The sequence below is a fragment of the Danio rerio genome, chromosome 12 (assembly GCF_049306965.1).
Source record: "Danio rerio strain Tuebingen ecotype United States chromosome 12, GRCz12tu, whole genome shotgun sequence".
In the NCBI taxonomy this organism is placed as follows: domain Eukaryota; kingdom Metazoa; phylum Chordata; class Actinopteri; order Cypriniformes; family Danionidae; genus Danio; species Danio rerio.
Genome location: NC_133187.1, coordinates 25353177 through 25368393, shown reverse-complemented (window position 1 = coordinate 25368393; position 15217 = coordinate 25353177). Strand labels below are relative to the sequence as shown.

Below are 15217 nucleotides of genomic sequence, written 5' to 3'. Positions count from 1 at the left end.
TTTTATTATTATTGTGGTGTTTTTTTCTGTTTGTACATCTTGCAGTAATGTCCTTTTGCAAATAAAGTCTGTACTGCATCAATTCTGTGTCTGTATTATTTTTTTACATACAGTAAACTGTAAATTTTTTAAAGCTACTCTGGGATGGTCGTTCATTTTTAGTTATGATTTTCTGCAGTATAACAAAATGCATGCATTTACTGTACTAAACTCAACAACACAAAAATGTAGAGAGGCTTCAAGTAAAGGGCAGACCTGACACATCAAACATTGCAGTTTCTGTAATGTCAGCTGATGATAGTGTTTTTATTATCAATGTGTTATGAATGACTAAATGTTTCTATCGGAAGAGAACGTGTTAGTGTTTTGAATCATTATTTTATTTTGAAACATGTTTACAGTGTTTTGTTAGACATGGTGTGGTGTGTTAGTTTATTATTGTATTTTAAAAAGTAGTTTAGAGGTTTAGTTTACAATGTGTGATTTTGAGCATGAAATTTACTGTTTTGCCAATTGTGTGTTTTAGGTGTGTTGCTGTGTTAAGAGTTTAGCAAACTTATTAAATGTATTGAAAAAAACTGTCATAGCCATCGTAAAAAAAAAAAAAAAAAAAAAACTGTAAAGATGTTAAAGAATGGATGACAAACCATTTTCTTCTCTTAAACTCAGACAAAACAGAATTATTACTTACTGGGCCTAAATCCTGTACACAGCAGATCTCACAACTCGACGTACAATTGGAGGGATACAAAGTTAGCATTAGCTCTACTATAAAAGATCTGGGTGTCATATTAGACAGCAATTTAACTTTTGAAAATCATATATCCCATGTCACAAAAACTGCTTTCTTTCATCTAAGATATCTCGCTAAGTTATGAAGTATGCTATCCATCTCAGATGCAGAAAAGCTAGACAATGCTTTTTATGACTTTAAGGCTGGATTACTGTAATGCTTTGTTTGCTGGCTGCCCATCATCCTCTATTAATAAACTTCAGCTAGTACAAAATGCAGCTGCCAGAGTTCTTACCAGGTATAGAAAATATGATCATATCACCCCAACTGTATCCTCCTTACACTGGCTACCTGTTAAGTTTCGTATTGAATTTAAAATATTGCTTCTTACCTATAAAGCTTTAAATAATCTAGCTCCTGTCTATCTAATCAACCTTCTGTCTCGCTACAATCCAACCCACTCTTTAAGATCTTTAAACTCAGGGCTTCTGGTAATACCTAGAATAGCAAAGTCGAGTAAAGGGGGTCGAGCCTTCTCATTTATGGCTCCTAAACTCTGGAATATCCTTCCTGATAAGGTACGAGGCTCAGGCACACTCTCGCAGTTCAAAACTAGATTCAAGACCTATCTGTTTAGTAAAGCACACACAATGCATCACTTAGCGGTATGGTGAAGTTTTTTCCTCGCCTCTGTTGCCACTAGCTTGCATGGTTCGGGATATGTAGGGCTGCGCATCAATGGATTTACTCTTCATTGTTTGAACTCTCAATAGTGATTATTAAACCACACTGGACTTAGCTAAACTAAACTGAATTTAAACTTTAAAATCTGAACTACACTGTTTCAATCTACTATAATCTTCTATGTGAAGCTGCTTTGACAAAATCTATATTGTAAAAGCGCTATACAAATAAAAATGAATTGAAAATTGATTTGAACTTAACTAATATACTAGGTAAAGCAGCCGCTTATGGCCCCAGCGAATTAGGGGCCCCAACCTATGTCAGGATGCATATTAATCATATCTCTTTTAATAAATTCTCTTTTATATGCTGTAAAATCTGCTTATAACCTTTAAGATTTTAACATTATTACTTTTTTTCCAAACCAGGGGACCTCATGAACAATGGAATATTCCTTTCTTACTGCACATGCAAATTTTAAAAACACAAATATGGCTAATTAACTGTACATACTTTGTTCTAATAAATTACTTGTTATTTATTTGCAAATTTATTGTATTTCATTTAACATTAAGAAGATAAAGAATGCAGTGCAATATAAATATTTTTAACATGCAGATTTTATTTACAAAAAAATAAATAAATAAATAAAACAATATCTATAAAGAGAAAAAAAAGCTTAGAGCTTCATTACTAGGGCCCCCCAAATCACTAAAGCCAGCTACTGCTTATTAACCAAATGTATTATTATGGCAGCTTTGGCATTCCATAGCCTACTACACTAAGGCGCCGTTTACTTTCGGGGAAAAACTGAACTGTCAATCTGCAGCCTGGATATCCCCCAATTTGAAAACAGCGTTTAGATATTTTGATACACTTAAGACAATCTTGTCACTATTCGTTATCTGGATTCCCTGACACTTTCAACAAGTTTAGAAGTTTTGAAATCTCTTAATGAGCGAAAACAACAAAAGGACACATTTTTTGCTGGGTCAGCGGACTTCACTCATTTCGTATATAGACCAAAACTAGTTAGCTTCTGTTTACTACAAGATGGTTTCAACAAGGCAACTTTTCCTTTGGCGCAAATTAATCATAAAGATGAAAGCGAATGACATCCTCCTTCTACGGAACATTCTGATAGGGGACTGTGGCAAAATCCAAGCAGCAGATACGTGATCTCGATGAGAAGACGAGAAAACACCTCTCAGAGAAAAGAGAAAACGAAACCGCAGTGACGTAAGCGCACAGCGGAGGCGCGCAGCTCGCTGATTCCTCTTATCAGCGAGCACACGTCTGAAAAAGCTTCAGAGGGAACTATGGACAATCACTGAGTATGCGCCCTGCTGTGAACACACTGACTGAAAGGTAGGCAAACTGCTGGTGTTTTATAGATATCATTTATTTTGTTTAGTTATTTTTATGCTTCATTAGCCTATACTATTTCGAACAACGTTCAGAGTAGGCTAAATACTGTGGATTATTTAATAGGGCTTTTGGCATATGCTTGTCAGCACCCTTTCTAGTTACTCTTTTTGAGCACCGGTTCTTTTCATCAGTAATGAACAGCCTTTATTATTAAAAATTCATTATTTAACATAAACCAAAAATGGATATTCAGCGATGGTTGCCAAATCTGCATGTTAAAAACTCATCCAACTGCTATTCAAAACTATCCCCAAAGTGTCCGAGTCACACTCTTGGGTGTTAGGATGTTCTTCATTGTGTAAGATTCAAATGCACAGCAATAGGGTAAAAGTACCCCAGTTTCTAAAGGAAACAAGAAGTAAATTTGGCAGCAGTGTATAGGGTTGTATTTCTGCAATGCTTTGGAAAGTTCTGTTTTTTGTGTGTATATCAGTCACCCGATCACACCATATCAATTTAGAAACAGCACATGTAATAGGTCAAAAATGATAAAACATAAAAAAGTGATTGCATTTATTATGATTCAGCCATTCTGATAAATCATCTTGGGCTAGTCATTTTTACTGCTAGCATGTCCCTCATAATTGGTCATTTTTGACCTCAAAAATGCTGTTATATTTTGTTCTTGTTTGTTTGTTCTTGAGGAGAAAAAAGAGAGTTAATACAATGAAAAAGTTCCATTTGTCATTCATTTTAAAGATGTTTTAAGCCACCTCTCACTTGCATGCAAAATAGAGCAGGCAAGCTGTTCAGGAAACATACCTGACCACACAGCAAACATACATATGGGTGCAAAAACAACATGGATGAATGCATTCATTTCAATGTGTTGATGTTTCTAATGATCAAACATTTTGTTTTATTATTCAATCAAGGATGGAGTATGACAATGGAAATTCTTGTATAGAACTGCTTCTTGCACACATAAAAATTGAGGACTTCATTCAAGAGGCAGAACATTTCTACAGTGTTGGTGAGGTGGTGGAATCTGGTATTTCGTTTGAGGAAGGTTTCTCGCAAGAAGAGATGGACGAGAATGAGGAAACGGCACATGACCTAATTAAACATGTACAAAAGACTGGAAAGGTCCGTTATGGGACAACATCTGACCTCCTGGACTTTGTGAATATGGTCTCAAACACACCATCCTCCTCTCTTTTAGATGTTGGTAGAGAAATGGGTGTTCTGGTGAACAAGGTAAGCTTCATTGGTTCTAAAACTTACATCAATATTTGAAGGGTTTCTGAGGCCTTTCCACCAGCTTCTTAAATTAAAGCATAAAGACTTAAATTTGTATGATCATGAGAGTAAATATTGCATGCATTGAAAAACATCAAATATATAGTCAATCCTTCACAGTCTTTATTTTCAATACAAATATCTATACATCATACTGAATTATACTGAGAAAAAAATGAGCTTATTCTATAAACAAGATCCCATTTTTATCAAACTTACTTCTAATCACTGGCACTGAATAATATGTAATTTTGCATTTCAAGTAAATCTTTATTTGACATTTGTACAGGAAAACAAGACAAAGATAGGAAGAGCATTATTTTTTTGTAGTGCGATTTGAAGAGTAAAAGTTATTTACATATTCTAGTTTTGTGACCTGCTTTGGGAGTTACATAATCCCGTGTAAAGGAGTGTTTATACTTGTTTAGCAAGATAGCCTTTGGTGTCATAAACACCCTGCTTTGTCCCTACAGACAGACATGATCATTAAAGAGGGGCATTATCGCATCGACTTGGACGTCCTTCTCTTTCCGTGGAAACTGACCTACAAGCCTCAGGGCCCTGGACACGTTCCCAAAGGCTCATTTGGGAAGGTCCATCTGGCTCAGGACACCAAAACTCGGAAGCGAATGGCATGCAAATTAGTAAGTAAGGGAATGCAAAGTATGTTTGTTTCCGGAATCTTTACAGGGTTTTACTTTTTTTTTGCTTTGGCAAAGGTAGATGTTTTCACTCAACTAGGAGGTTTTTATGGACATAGCTTTCCTACTGGGAATCCGCATTCTATTATCAGTAAGGTTCAAAATATTTTTTTTAAATACTTTGAAAGTACTCTAATAAGAATTAAGCATAGAGTTCATTCATCATCATCAGCAGTTGTCACATGAAGATAAATCAAGGAAAAGACACATGATACTGAATGATGTTGTGATGAACTTATGATTCAGCATGTGATGACACATGGCTTTATTAACTACAGCCTAGTGAAAAATCGTTCTGAAAAGCGAAACAGGTTTTACAGAAACTGTAGCAGCAGTGAAAAAGTGTTTAAAAATGAGGAACAGCACTTTTGGGAAACAACACAATTTCCCTAAAATGTTCAAAGGGTCAGTATGCAGCACGCAGTGTTTTAACAGAAACTGAGAATGGCACTAACGCACACAGGAAGTGGACAGAAACGCCCCCTGTGGAAACATGCAGCCTACAAAGGCGTCTTAAATTAGTGGCAGAGTGCAGATGAAAATTTGATCTTGTGGTCAAGTTTAACAGTTGCAGTCCTCTTTTAGACGTGTGAATTAAACAGCTTGCCATGTAAGAACTGGATGGATAAACATTATTTAGTCTACAAGGAATTGTCTGCTTTGGTGGAACATGTGATTTGGTGGAACATATGACAGACAGGTTGTCCCTCTCTTGTGCCAAGAAGCATGTGATGAAAGGAAATATTTTATTGCAAAAAGGAAGTTGTTTTGATGAAATGATATGAGGGCACATACATTTAAACAAATAAATCCTTTATAATACCTGCAATCTTTCAGAATAGTCAAAATATGCAGAATAAGAATTTTACCTTTCAATATTTTAGGTGACTTTAGCAAAGTATTTTTCAAACTTTGAACATTAACCTTGTGTTAATGACAAAAATTGTGATTTTGTGAAATTGATGTCATCATGCACTGATGCATTATGTCAAGGGTGTCCAAACACGGTCCTGGAGAGCTGGTGTCCTGCAGATTTTAGCTCCAACTTGCCTCAACACACCTGCACGAATGTTTCTAGAAAGCCTAATAAGAGCTTGATTAGCTAGCCTAGGTGTGTCTGATTGGGGTTGGAAGTTAACTTTGCACAACACCAGCCCTTTAGGACCGAGTTTGGGCATCTCTGTTTTATGTGTTCAGTCCATAGGAATGCACAAGGACTTGATTGTCAAAGTAAAAAGGTGGGCAACGAGATTGTATTTGTCCATGCCTGCAGTATTTATAAAAACACTTTGACAACTAGTGGTCTGGCATGCATATTACATTATATTTATTCATTAGTAGGATTATTTTGTTTCTTGTGGAATTGTTATGGTTTGACACATTTTTTATGGCAAAGCAAAAACATTTTTTTATTACATCAATATCATGTAAATGTTCCCTTGATGTAACTTTAAAAGGGTTAAATAATTAGTTGTTGTAATAATTAGGAGTATAAATAAGAAATATCACGCAAGCAAAAATGCTGCTCAGATTCATTCAAAAGTATTGATTCATTCCGGAAAGCCACTATGAATCCGTTTCTCATAAATGCATAAATAATAAATTAACTTCAGGTCTATTTAGGACAAAAAAAAAGACATTCATTCAACAAATTCTTTACACATAATTTGAAATCACTTGGAAATTACAATTACAGAAAATGTGCACTATCCATTAACAGATGTTGGTAGGTTTTGGATCCACCAGTAATCATTTGGTCAAGCAGGCATGAGCACAGTAAAAAAACAGCCAAAACAGACATTTATATAATTATCCTGATGATATATCAGTTCTATTAATCTTTACATAGCGAGTCTGCAATTTGCAGTTTTATTATGTTTTGCTTGTATATTTGTTTTTGACTGCAAGACTATAGGGAAATGTGGCAAAACCTCACAATATGACAATAACTATATGCATTAACTATAATTAATTAAAGCTTGATTGGTGTGAAAGTGCAATCATTGTACTTGCTTAATTTTAGGAATTGTGTGAATCATACATAGGCTGGAAATATACAGCAGTTTTGGTTTACTTTCATATATGAATGCTTAAATAGCATGTATTTTTATGTAGAAAAAAATTATAAGCTTGCTCATTTTTTAGTGTACTTTCATAAAATATGAATCTTAGAAATTAAGTGTACTTTCTCTCCAGATTCCTGTGGAGCATTTCAAGCCTGCAGATGTTGAAATCCAAGCCCGGTTCCGGCACGAGAACATAGCAGAGCTATATGGGGCCTTGCTGTGGGAGCAGACGGTGCATTTGTTCATGGAAGCTGGCGAAGGAGGCTCGGTGTTAGAGAAGCTGGAGAGCTGTGGTCCAATGAGAGAGTTCGAGATCATTTGGGTCTCTCAGCAGGTTCTGCGAGGCTTGGAGTACTTGCACTCTCACAACATTATCCACCACGACATCAAACGTAAGAGCTCTGGCTTGCATCATTAAGGGCTTTTTTCTGAAATATCACTGCAGTTTCCTACCAAGTACATTGTTTATTACTCTCACACCACAGCTGCTCTGAAGTGGAATGCTTCAAAACAAATTTCAAAGCGGGGTCAAAGCAGTTCAGTACTTTTTTTCTTGCAACCACCGGTACTTGTTATTTCCCCTTTGAATGCAACAAAAGGTGCACTGTATGTGAATCTGATGTTGGCTGTGGTCAAGGAAGGTATTCTGCTTATTTGACAGAACTAAAAAGTAACTGACAAGAGAATTGACCACAGGCTACAGAAGTAGTTTTAGTTCATGACCTTCAAAGAGGAGGAACACAACATAATTTAATGCAGCAGGGGTGTAGTTGACAACATTCTGCTAGGATTTAGTCATACACAGGGGCCAATCGGTGTACAGCTTATGACTTCTGGCATCTGGAATTTCCAGTCAGGAGAGCAAGTGATTACTCAAATCAAATGTATTACTTTCAGGGGCTTATTCAACAGGCCATTTCTATTTCAACTTCAACAACAGTTAGACTGAGAGAGTAAAATGACAAGAGAGAGAATTTCAGTGAAAATGACTGACCAATCAGAGTATGCTCTAGGCTGTAGCCTGCTTTTGTGGTTTTGAGGACTGGCTTCTTGACATTTGGGTTGGAGAGGAAACAGTTTTTTTTTTGTTGGGTGAAGTATAGGGGGAGAGCAAGAAAAGGGGGTTTTGCTGATTTGTTTTGCTTCTGAAAAACTAAAGCTTAGTTCTTGTATTCACTGTTATATACTGCTGGTAACTCTTTAACTCCTCAAAGCCCGATGAAACACAAAAGTTTACAAAACGTATAATTGATATTAGGAATTGGATGACTAGTAAATTTCTTTAGAAATATATTTATTAAAGCACAGGTTTTACTCAGACAAATAAAAAAGAAAAACCTCTCTAACCCTTAAAAGATGTTGAATTAAGTCTTCGTCATTGGTCAAGAACTTGGATGTGATATTTGATAGCAATTTGTCATCTGTAGGCCACATCAGATGACAAATTGCTATCAAATATCACACTCAAATTATTAACTGGTGACAAAGAGTTAATTAAAACATAATATTTAAATTATACTGCATAAAATAAAATAAAAAGTGTGTTGCCAGGTGCCCTGCAGACCTAATAAGCAAACTACAGCTGATTCAAAATGCAGCATCCTCAGTGCTTTCTAGAACTGAAAAGTATGCAGATATTTGTTGCAAATTCTATTGACATTAAATACAATACACAACTCCTTCACTCAGCTTTGAAGTGTTAAAATCAGGATGCAGGTTTAGAATTTCTAAAGCCTGAAAAAATGCTTTTAAAAAGTAATTTATCCCAATTGCAGTTGTAGTCTTAAATCGGATCACTGTTTGAAGTTGTCAAGAATGATCTTCAGTAATGTGTATGGGGCTAATTTGGCTTTTATGTTTTTAACTGTTGATAAGTGTTTACTATTGTGTGATTGCTGTATGGTTGTATGTATGCAGTTGTTGTCTTAAATCAAGTGTTAAAGACAAATTTCCTTTCTGTGCCAAGCAGGATGGACAATAAAGTTTAAACTAAACTACTGTAAACTAAACTAAACAAAACATGTTTGTCATGGAGACGATTTTCTTTAAGGTCTCAAACCTTTCAAATCCTCAAAAAATGGCAATTAGCCCTGACCAACTTTCTCCCTATTAAATATTGTATTAGTTTTCAAATGTTGATAATTAATTACAAAACCCTGTATGGTTTAGCTCTGCATGAGTTGAGTGAGTGCCTTGCAATACAGCTGTTCATGTTTGAAAAATGTGACTGGCTGAAAATTAACTGTATCAAAGCAACTACAGGCAATGCAAAGATCTATGCAACTCAAGTCAAAAAGTATGCTTCATTTTCACACATGAATTCACAACCATTTGACCTAAACTACAATAAAGTCTTAAAATTAGGTGGGAGAGATAATGTATCAAATGTAAATTACCATGCTCTCCAGATAAGTTTGGTGCTGTGACTAAATTTCTTCAAATCACAAGTAACAAAGAAGCTCTGCACAAAAAAATCACAGAAGAAAAAAAGAGAAATAATGGATGCCTCAGGGTCAGAGTTGGACATTTTTTTCATTATCAGTACAAGTCTTGAACAAAAATGAATGAAATTATTGATGGAAAACAACAATGTTATGATGAATCACACTAGAATCAAAGCTAAAGATGGAAACTACTTAGTAAAAATTTTTTTAGTGCATCTCAAGAATTTAGATGGGGTTTAAGTCAATTGGTGGTCAATTCACGTGTGAAGCTGAAGCCTTTTTTTACACTATAAGCCAGATTTATTGCATTCTCAACCTAGAATATAATCATGGGATAAGTCTTTAGAAATAGTTTCTGGAAATATAAAACACTACTCATTGCATGAGCTTGGGTAAAAAGCATTTCAGTGCAACATGAAACACGGCAGACACAAGTACTTTGCACACATGTACAGTTGAAATCAGAATGATTAAATTCCCTTTGAATTTTTTTTCTTTTTTAAATATTTCCAAAATTATTTTTTACAGAACAAAGGAATTTTCACAGTATGTCTGATAATATTTCTTTCTTCTGGAGAAAGTTGTTTTATTTCGGTTAGAAAAAAAGCCGCTTAAAGATAAAAGATAAAATAAATCAGTTATTAGAAATGAGGTATTATTACTATTATCTTTAGAAATGTGTTGAAAAAATCTCTTGCTTAAACAGAAATTGGGGGGAAAAAATAACAGGGGGACTGATAATTAATGTGGTTTAATAATTCTGACTTTAACTGTTTATTATCAAAAGTAGAAATCTCAAACATCTCTGCACACTAAAAGTTGTAATTATATAATCATTTTGTCTCTGCAGCCAGCAATATTGTGCTGATGTCTGCCAAAGCAGTGCTGGTAGACTTTGGGCTTACAGTACAGATGAAGGACGATGTTTATGTTCCTCGAGACCTACGTGGCACTGAGGTGAGTGTTTGTGCACTTGTGTCGATATTTGGTCTTTCACTGTTTGATGAGTAAATGGTAGTTTAAAGCTAAGTTCTGCTTTAGACACAATGCAGAATTTGGCAGATCCTGATTCTGCTGGTGTCAGTTAATACATATTGTACTGTATGTACATAAAAATGCTGGTTTAACAAACTGAAAGACGATCTGAAAGGCACACACACTTTTTTTTTATCCCTCTCGGCTGACATTCTGTTCCCAAACTTTCTTTGGGAAATGCCCAAATGGTTACAAACACATGCACATTAGCAGCCTAAAAGTTGACTTTTTGCCCCTTTTTTTAGTCATTCTTGGAAAGTCCAGTGTGCCTTGTTGACCAGTATAAAAGATTCCCCACTTAGAATAATAAAGTTGTTTACTGTGAAGCAGTACAGATGTTGACTAGAATATTTGCCTGTTACATCAGAGGTTGTTTTTCATATTTATTTCACTCAGACTGTGCAAGCCTGTCAAAACCAGTTGTCAGTGCCTCTGCGTATGTGGTCATTTTTAGTCATGTTTCTTGTTTTTCCTTCTGTACAGATGTACATGAGTCCAGAGTTGGTTTTGTGTCGGGGCCACAACACAAAAACTGACATCTACAGTTTGGGGACCACAATCATACACATGATGAGTGGCAGCCCTCCGTGGGTTAGAAGATATCCCAGAACAGCCTACCCATCATACCTATATATAGTGAGTTTGCAATTAGCATTTTGATTATGTTTTGCTTGTATATTTGTTTTCAACTGCAACAGTATTGGGAAAGTCCCTTAACGTGGAATAACATCACAATACGACACTATACTATATGCATTAACCACTGAGCAAAACCCATAAATGCCATGTGGGCTGATGTCATAGCCTGATGACATAAAGGTTTCTGTTAGCACAGCACATATGAGACAAATTATATTTTTGTTTATTATTTTTAATAATAATTAGTTTTATTTTCCTTAGTGTTATCTATTTAAACCACTTTAAATGCTACGTGTGCTTAATTAAAAAAATACAGTAATCTGGTAATTTAAAAAATTAAATTCTCTATTTATGTTTTTTTATTCGGGTTTCTAATTAAAACACTTGAATAGTTTATGTCAATTTTTATGTTTTAAATGCATGTTAACTTCAACAAATATATTAATTATCTATAGTTGTATAGTTTATTTCCTTTTCGTCATAGTTTTTCCTATAAAGAAAAGAATCACAAGTTTTATCTTGTGATGACAAGTTCTTCTTTCCATTTCATGCAATTTCCCACTTTAAGAAAACTAAATCTGCACTTCAAGCTTCCTCAATATGTTGCCGATTATTCAGAACGTGGCAGCTGTAGTCTAGCTGTAATAGCTGCACATGTATCAAAAGCAAACCTACCCTGGCTAAAAAAGCTATTGTATATTGTTTGCAATTCAACAGGTTTCACTTCTCTCGACACTCAATACACTTCCTTTTTATGTAAATACAAGCACTGTGTCTCTTCCAAGCATGTGGCTGCTTGCGAATGCACCTGCGCCAATAATGATTTCCACTGTTTGCAGATCCACAAACAGGCCCCTCCACTAGAGGACATACCTCAAAGCTGCAGCCCGGCGATGCGCAGGCTCCTGGAGCATGCTCTCGAAAGGGTGCCCTCACAACGGAGTTCTGCCACAGAGTTACTGAATGAAGAAGCCCTCCATCCATCTCGAGAAGACCAGCCACGCTGCTGGAGTTTGGATTCTGCACTGGAGGAGGGAACACATCCACTGCTGCGACAGTACAGCCAGTTTTCAGACAGCACACAAGGTACTGCAAAAACACACACAGTCAGAGTTATTTTCAGAAATCAATGAATTTGGTCATTTTAAAACAAAGAAAAGGATTGCAAAGAGCTTGAAAGTAATTCTTGCATCGCCATTGGATCCTCAAACTGTCAGTAAAACGTAATAGCTCTGCTCACCTCACATTTCAATGAGTGGAGCACCAATGCTTGTTTGCAAAGCAATGTTATTTCATTTAATACAGTGTTTTCTTTATTGCAAAGCAATATATCTGTAAATGCTAAATTTTATGAGTTTGAGCAGTGGAGGAGAATGTCTTAGGCAGTGTTGCCAGATTGGGCAGTTTCCCATCCAATTGGGCGGTTTTTAATTTGATTGTGCGGGGTAAAAATGGCATAGGTGGGTTGACAAAATTTGGGCGGTTTTGAAACGTATGTTTATTTAACAAATTTAACGTAATTTATTTAACAAAACTTAACATAACTGTGCTCCCACTCCACTCAGTTAGTTGTGTCAATTGCAAACCCTGTGGGCCCACCCGCAAGAGGAGGTGAAGGAAAGTTGTATCAAAATCTGATTCCACTTCGCGTGCATCACACAGCACCTGCAGTTAAATTCACAGCTGTTTATCATGACACTTTTAGTATGCTTTTTTCTGCAATTAACTGCAGGAACAAACATAGAAGCGTTGTCTGATTGACAAGCAGCACCTATTTATGTTTAAATAAATTTAAAATGCCAAATGGGACGAATTTATACTACAGTATATGTTGTGGTTCTGTTTAGTGTATAGTAGGTTGCTGTATGGTTAAAAATATGACAGTTAAAGTAACTAGGTTAATTTCAATTTAAATAAATTAAAACTGCATTGAATATTAATCTAATGTTTTGGGCTGGGGTTTTTGCATTTTGCATTTGGGTGGGTTTTGTATTAAAAACTAAAATTGAAAACTTGATTTACACAACAAAGGTGTGTTCAGGCATTGCAATTTAAATAATCTGAAAACTTTTTTAAAACAGCATGTTTGTAAAAATTATTTTATTGTCTTTGTGTTAAAAAGAAAAACTAAACACTTGCATACGGTATCCACAAAAAATTACCCTGTGGCATAATATGACGAAATTATTAATGAACAAAACAAAGAAAATAAGAAGTTTAGAAAATAAAGTACTCTACAATACAAAATCAGCTTTTATTTAACTTTTATAACCCATCAGCAAATTTACTAAACATTCAATTACAATCATGAGTATTCACTGATGAATTAAAGAAAACAGACACAGCAGCTCATTTTCATAATGACTATTGCAGACCATAAACCAGCAGAAATCATATAAAATGTAGCAGAACTGGTCTTGATAAAGTGCATGTCCTGTAAATTTATCAACAATACAGATACAAAATTGGTTAAAGGGACGATTCAAAAAAACAAAAAATTCACCCACTTCCTCACTATTTACTCACACAAGTGATTCTAAACTTTCCTGAATTTCTTTCTTCTGAACAAAAAAACAAGATATTCTGAAGAATGTTGTAAAAAACTGCCATTTATCAAAGAAATTCATACACGTTTGAAACAAGTGGACATAGAGTAAATGATGAAAGAATTTTCGTTTTTGCATGGACTATCCCTTTAAGACATTTAACTAACCGCACAAATGCCAGTAAACAGACCGTGGTGAACCTTAGTATATTGTAATGCAATTTAAATACTCTCCATCCATACACTTCATTTGAACTCATCTTAATGCAACTTCAACAAGATCAGATGCAAAAAATTAAAACTTTCACAGTTCAGCACTTTTACAGGTCGCTAGTAAGTCCTGACAGTTTTTTTTTATTTAAATGATACAAGGTTTTTCTCCAGTGATGTACATCATGTAAACTTAATTTAACAGATCTTTTCCTCTTGTGTTTTCAGACTCTTCGTTGTACACTGAGGATTCTGGGCACTCTAAGAAGAAAGGTTCCCTCTACATAGATCTGGGCGCCTTTGCAGGATACTACAATCTGGTTAGAGGACCTCCGTCAAGCGAATATGGCTAGTTCAGCTGGACTTTTCTTAAGGACTAATCGAGTACTTGCAACGCTTGCATTCATATACATGCTGTCAGAATCGCATTATTGGATCGGTTCAGTGGAAACAAACATATCCACAAGATGATTTCACATGCAGTATATAATGTCCTGAATGAGGTCAATGTGCGCTGACTGGACAATGAGCTGTGCTGTTGGAAATGGATGCAAAAGGGCTTCTTTAAGAGAAGAATAAACTGGGCTTTTTATGGGCTATATGCACACAGACTTTTAATTTTAAGCCAGACAGTGCAAGGGCTTCCGGTGAACTGTCTTTCCATTACAAAACTGTCACGTTTAGAATCGGATTTCTTTAAAAATCAGTGATCTACAGTGCCTGTTATATATACGATATGAAGTGGGTCTCAGATCGTACAAGAAGAACTGCATTAAATTCCAATTTCCTCTATCATGTCTTTAAAATATGACAGATTTATTTTCAAAAGAATTTCTGCGCTAGCCTGTTGCTACTGACGGATGCTAATGGTTACAATAATCTTTCAACTCGTTTTACGCTTGAACAACTAAATTTATTAACTGAATTAACTTAATCTATTTAACTGAATGTATTGTAATTACAACTTCGATGCTGTAAAAACAACCTTGTGAAATTGAAAATAGTCACATTAAGCTTTCACCGGTAGTTTATCGTTGGCTTTAAAACTGTAGCTGTGCATAGAACCCATTGGTTGATTGACGGTTTGTAAGGTGCAGATTTGTGAATGCACTTAACGATCATCTGTGTTTTTAGACTATGAATATATAATATATAACAGCATACTGGATATAAAGTAGCACTAACAGTACAATTCCACCAAAGAATATATATATATATATATATATATATATATATATATATATATATATATATATATATATATATATATATATATATATATATATATATATATATATATATATATATATATATATATAAATAATATGTTTCTCTTTTTAAGAAATAAAACTAAAGTAATGTTGATTTAAAAAGCGGACATCACATTATTATAATTTACATGAACAATGCAGAATTATTGTGACATTGGACTATGTTTAAGTTTAAGCGACCACTGATAAAGCAGGGTGTAAGTCAAAGTAAGTGATTATGAA

At 35.0% G+C, this 15217-nt stretch overlaps 1 protein-coding gene across 1 annotated transcript; it reads left to right on the top strand.

Annotated features, from left to right (window-relative positions):
- The first annotated feature begins 2726 nt into the window (after positions 1 to 2726).
- map3k8 (mitogen-activated protein kinase kinase kinase 8) lies at positions 2727 to 14891 on the top strand. Its single transcript, XM_021480321.3, has 8 exons — positions 2727 to 2785; positions 3721 to 4042; positions 4558 to 4728; positions 6982 to 7243; positions 10146 to 10252; positions 10814 to 10966; positions 11809 to 12055; positions 13953 to 14891. Exons 1-8 carry the CDS (start codon positions 2754 to 2756, stop codon positions 14075 to 14077), a joined length of 1419 nt encoding a protein of 472 aa, XP_021335996.2. The 5' UTR covers positions 2727 to 2753; the 3' UTR covers positions 14078 to 14891.
- The last annotated feature ends 326 nt before the right edge of the window (positions 14892 to 15217 follow it).

What these genes read in the sequence shown, in the direction of transcription:
- map3k8 (XM_021480321.3), top strand. Translation starts at nt 2,754, where the DNA reads ATGCGCCCTGCTGTGAACACACTGACTGAAAG. An exon ending in AGCGAATGGCATGCAAATTA is followed by an intron (nt 4,729 to 6,981) that starts GTAAGTAAGGGA and finishes CTTTCTCTCCAG; the next exon opens with ATTCCTGTGGAGCATTTCAA. An exon ending in TATCCACCACGACATCAAAC is followed by an intron (nt 7,244 to 10,145) that starts GTAAGAGCTCTG and finishes TTGTCTCTGCAG; the next exon opens with CCAGCAATATTGTGCTGATG.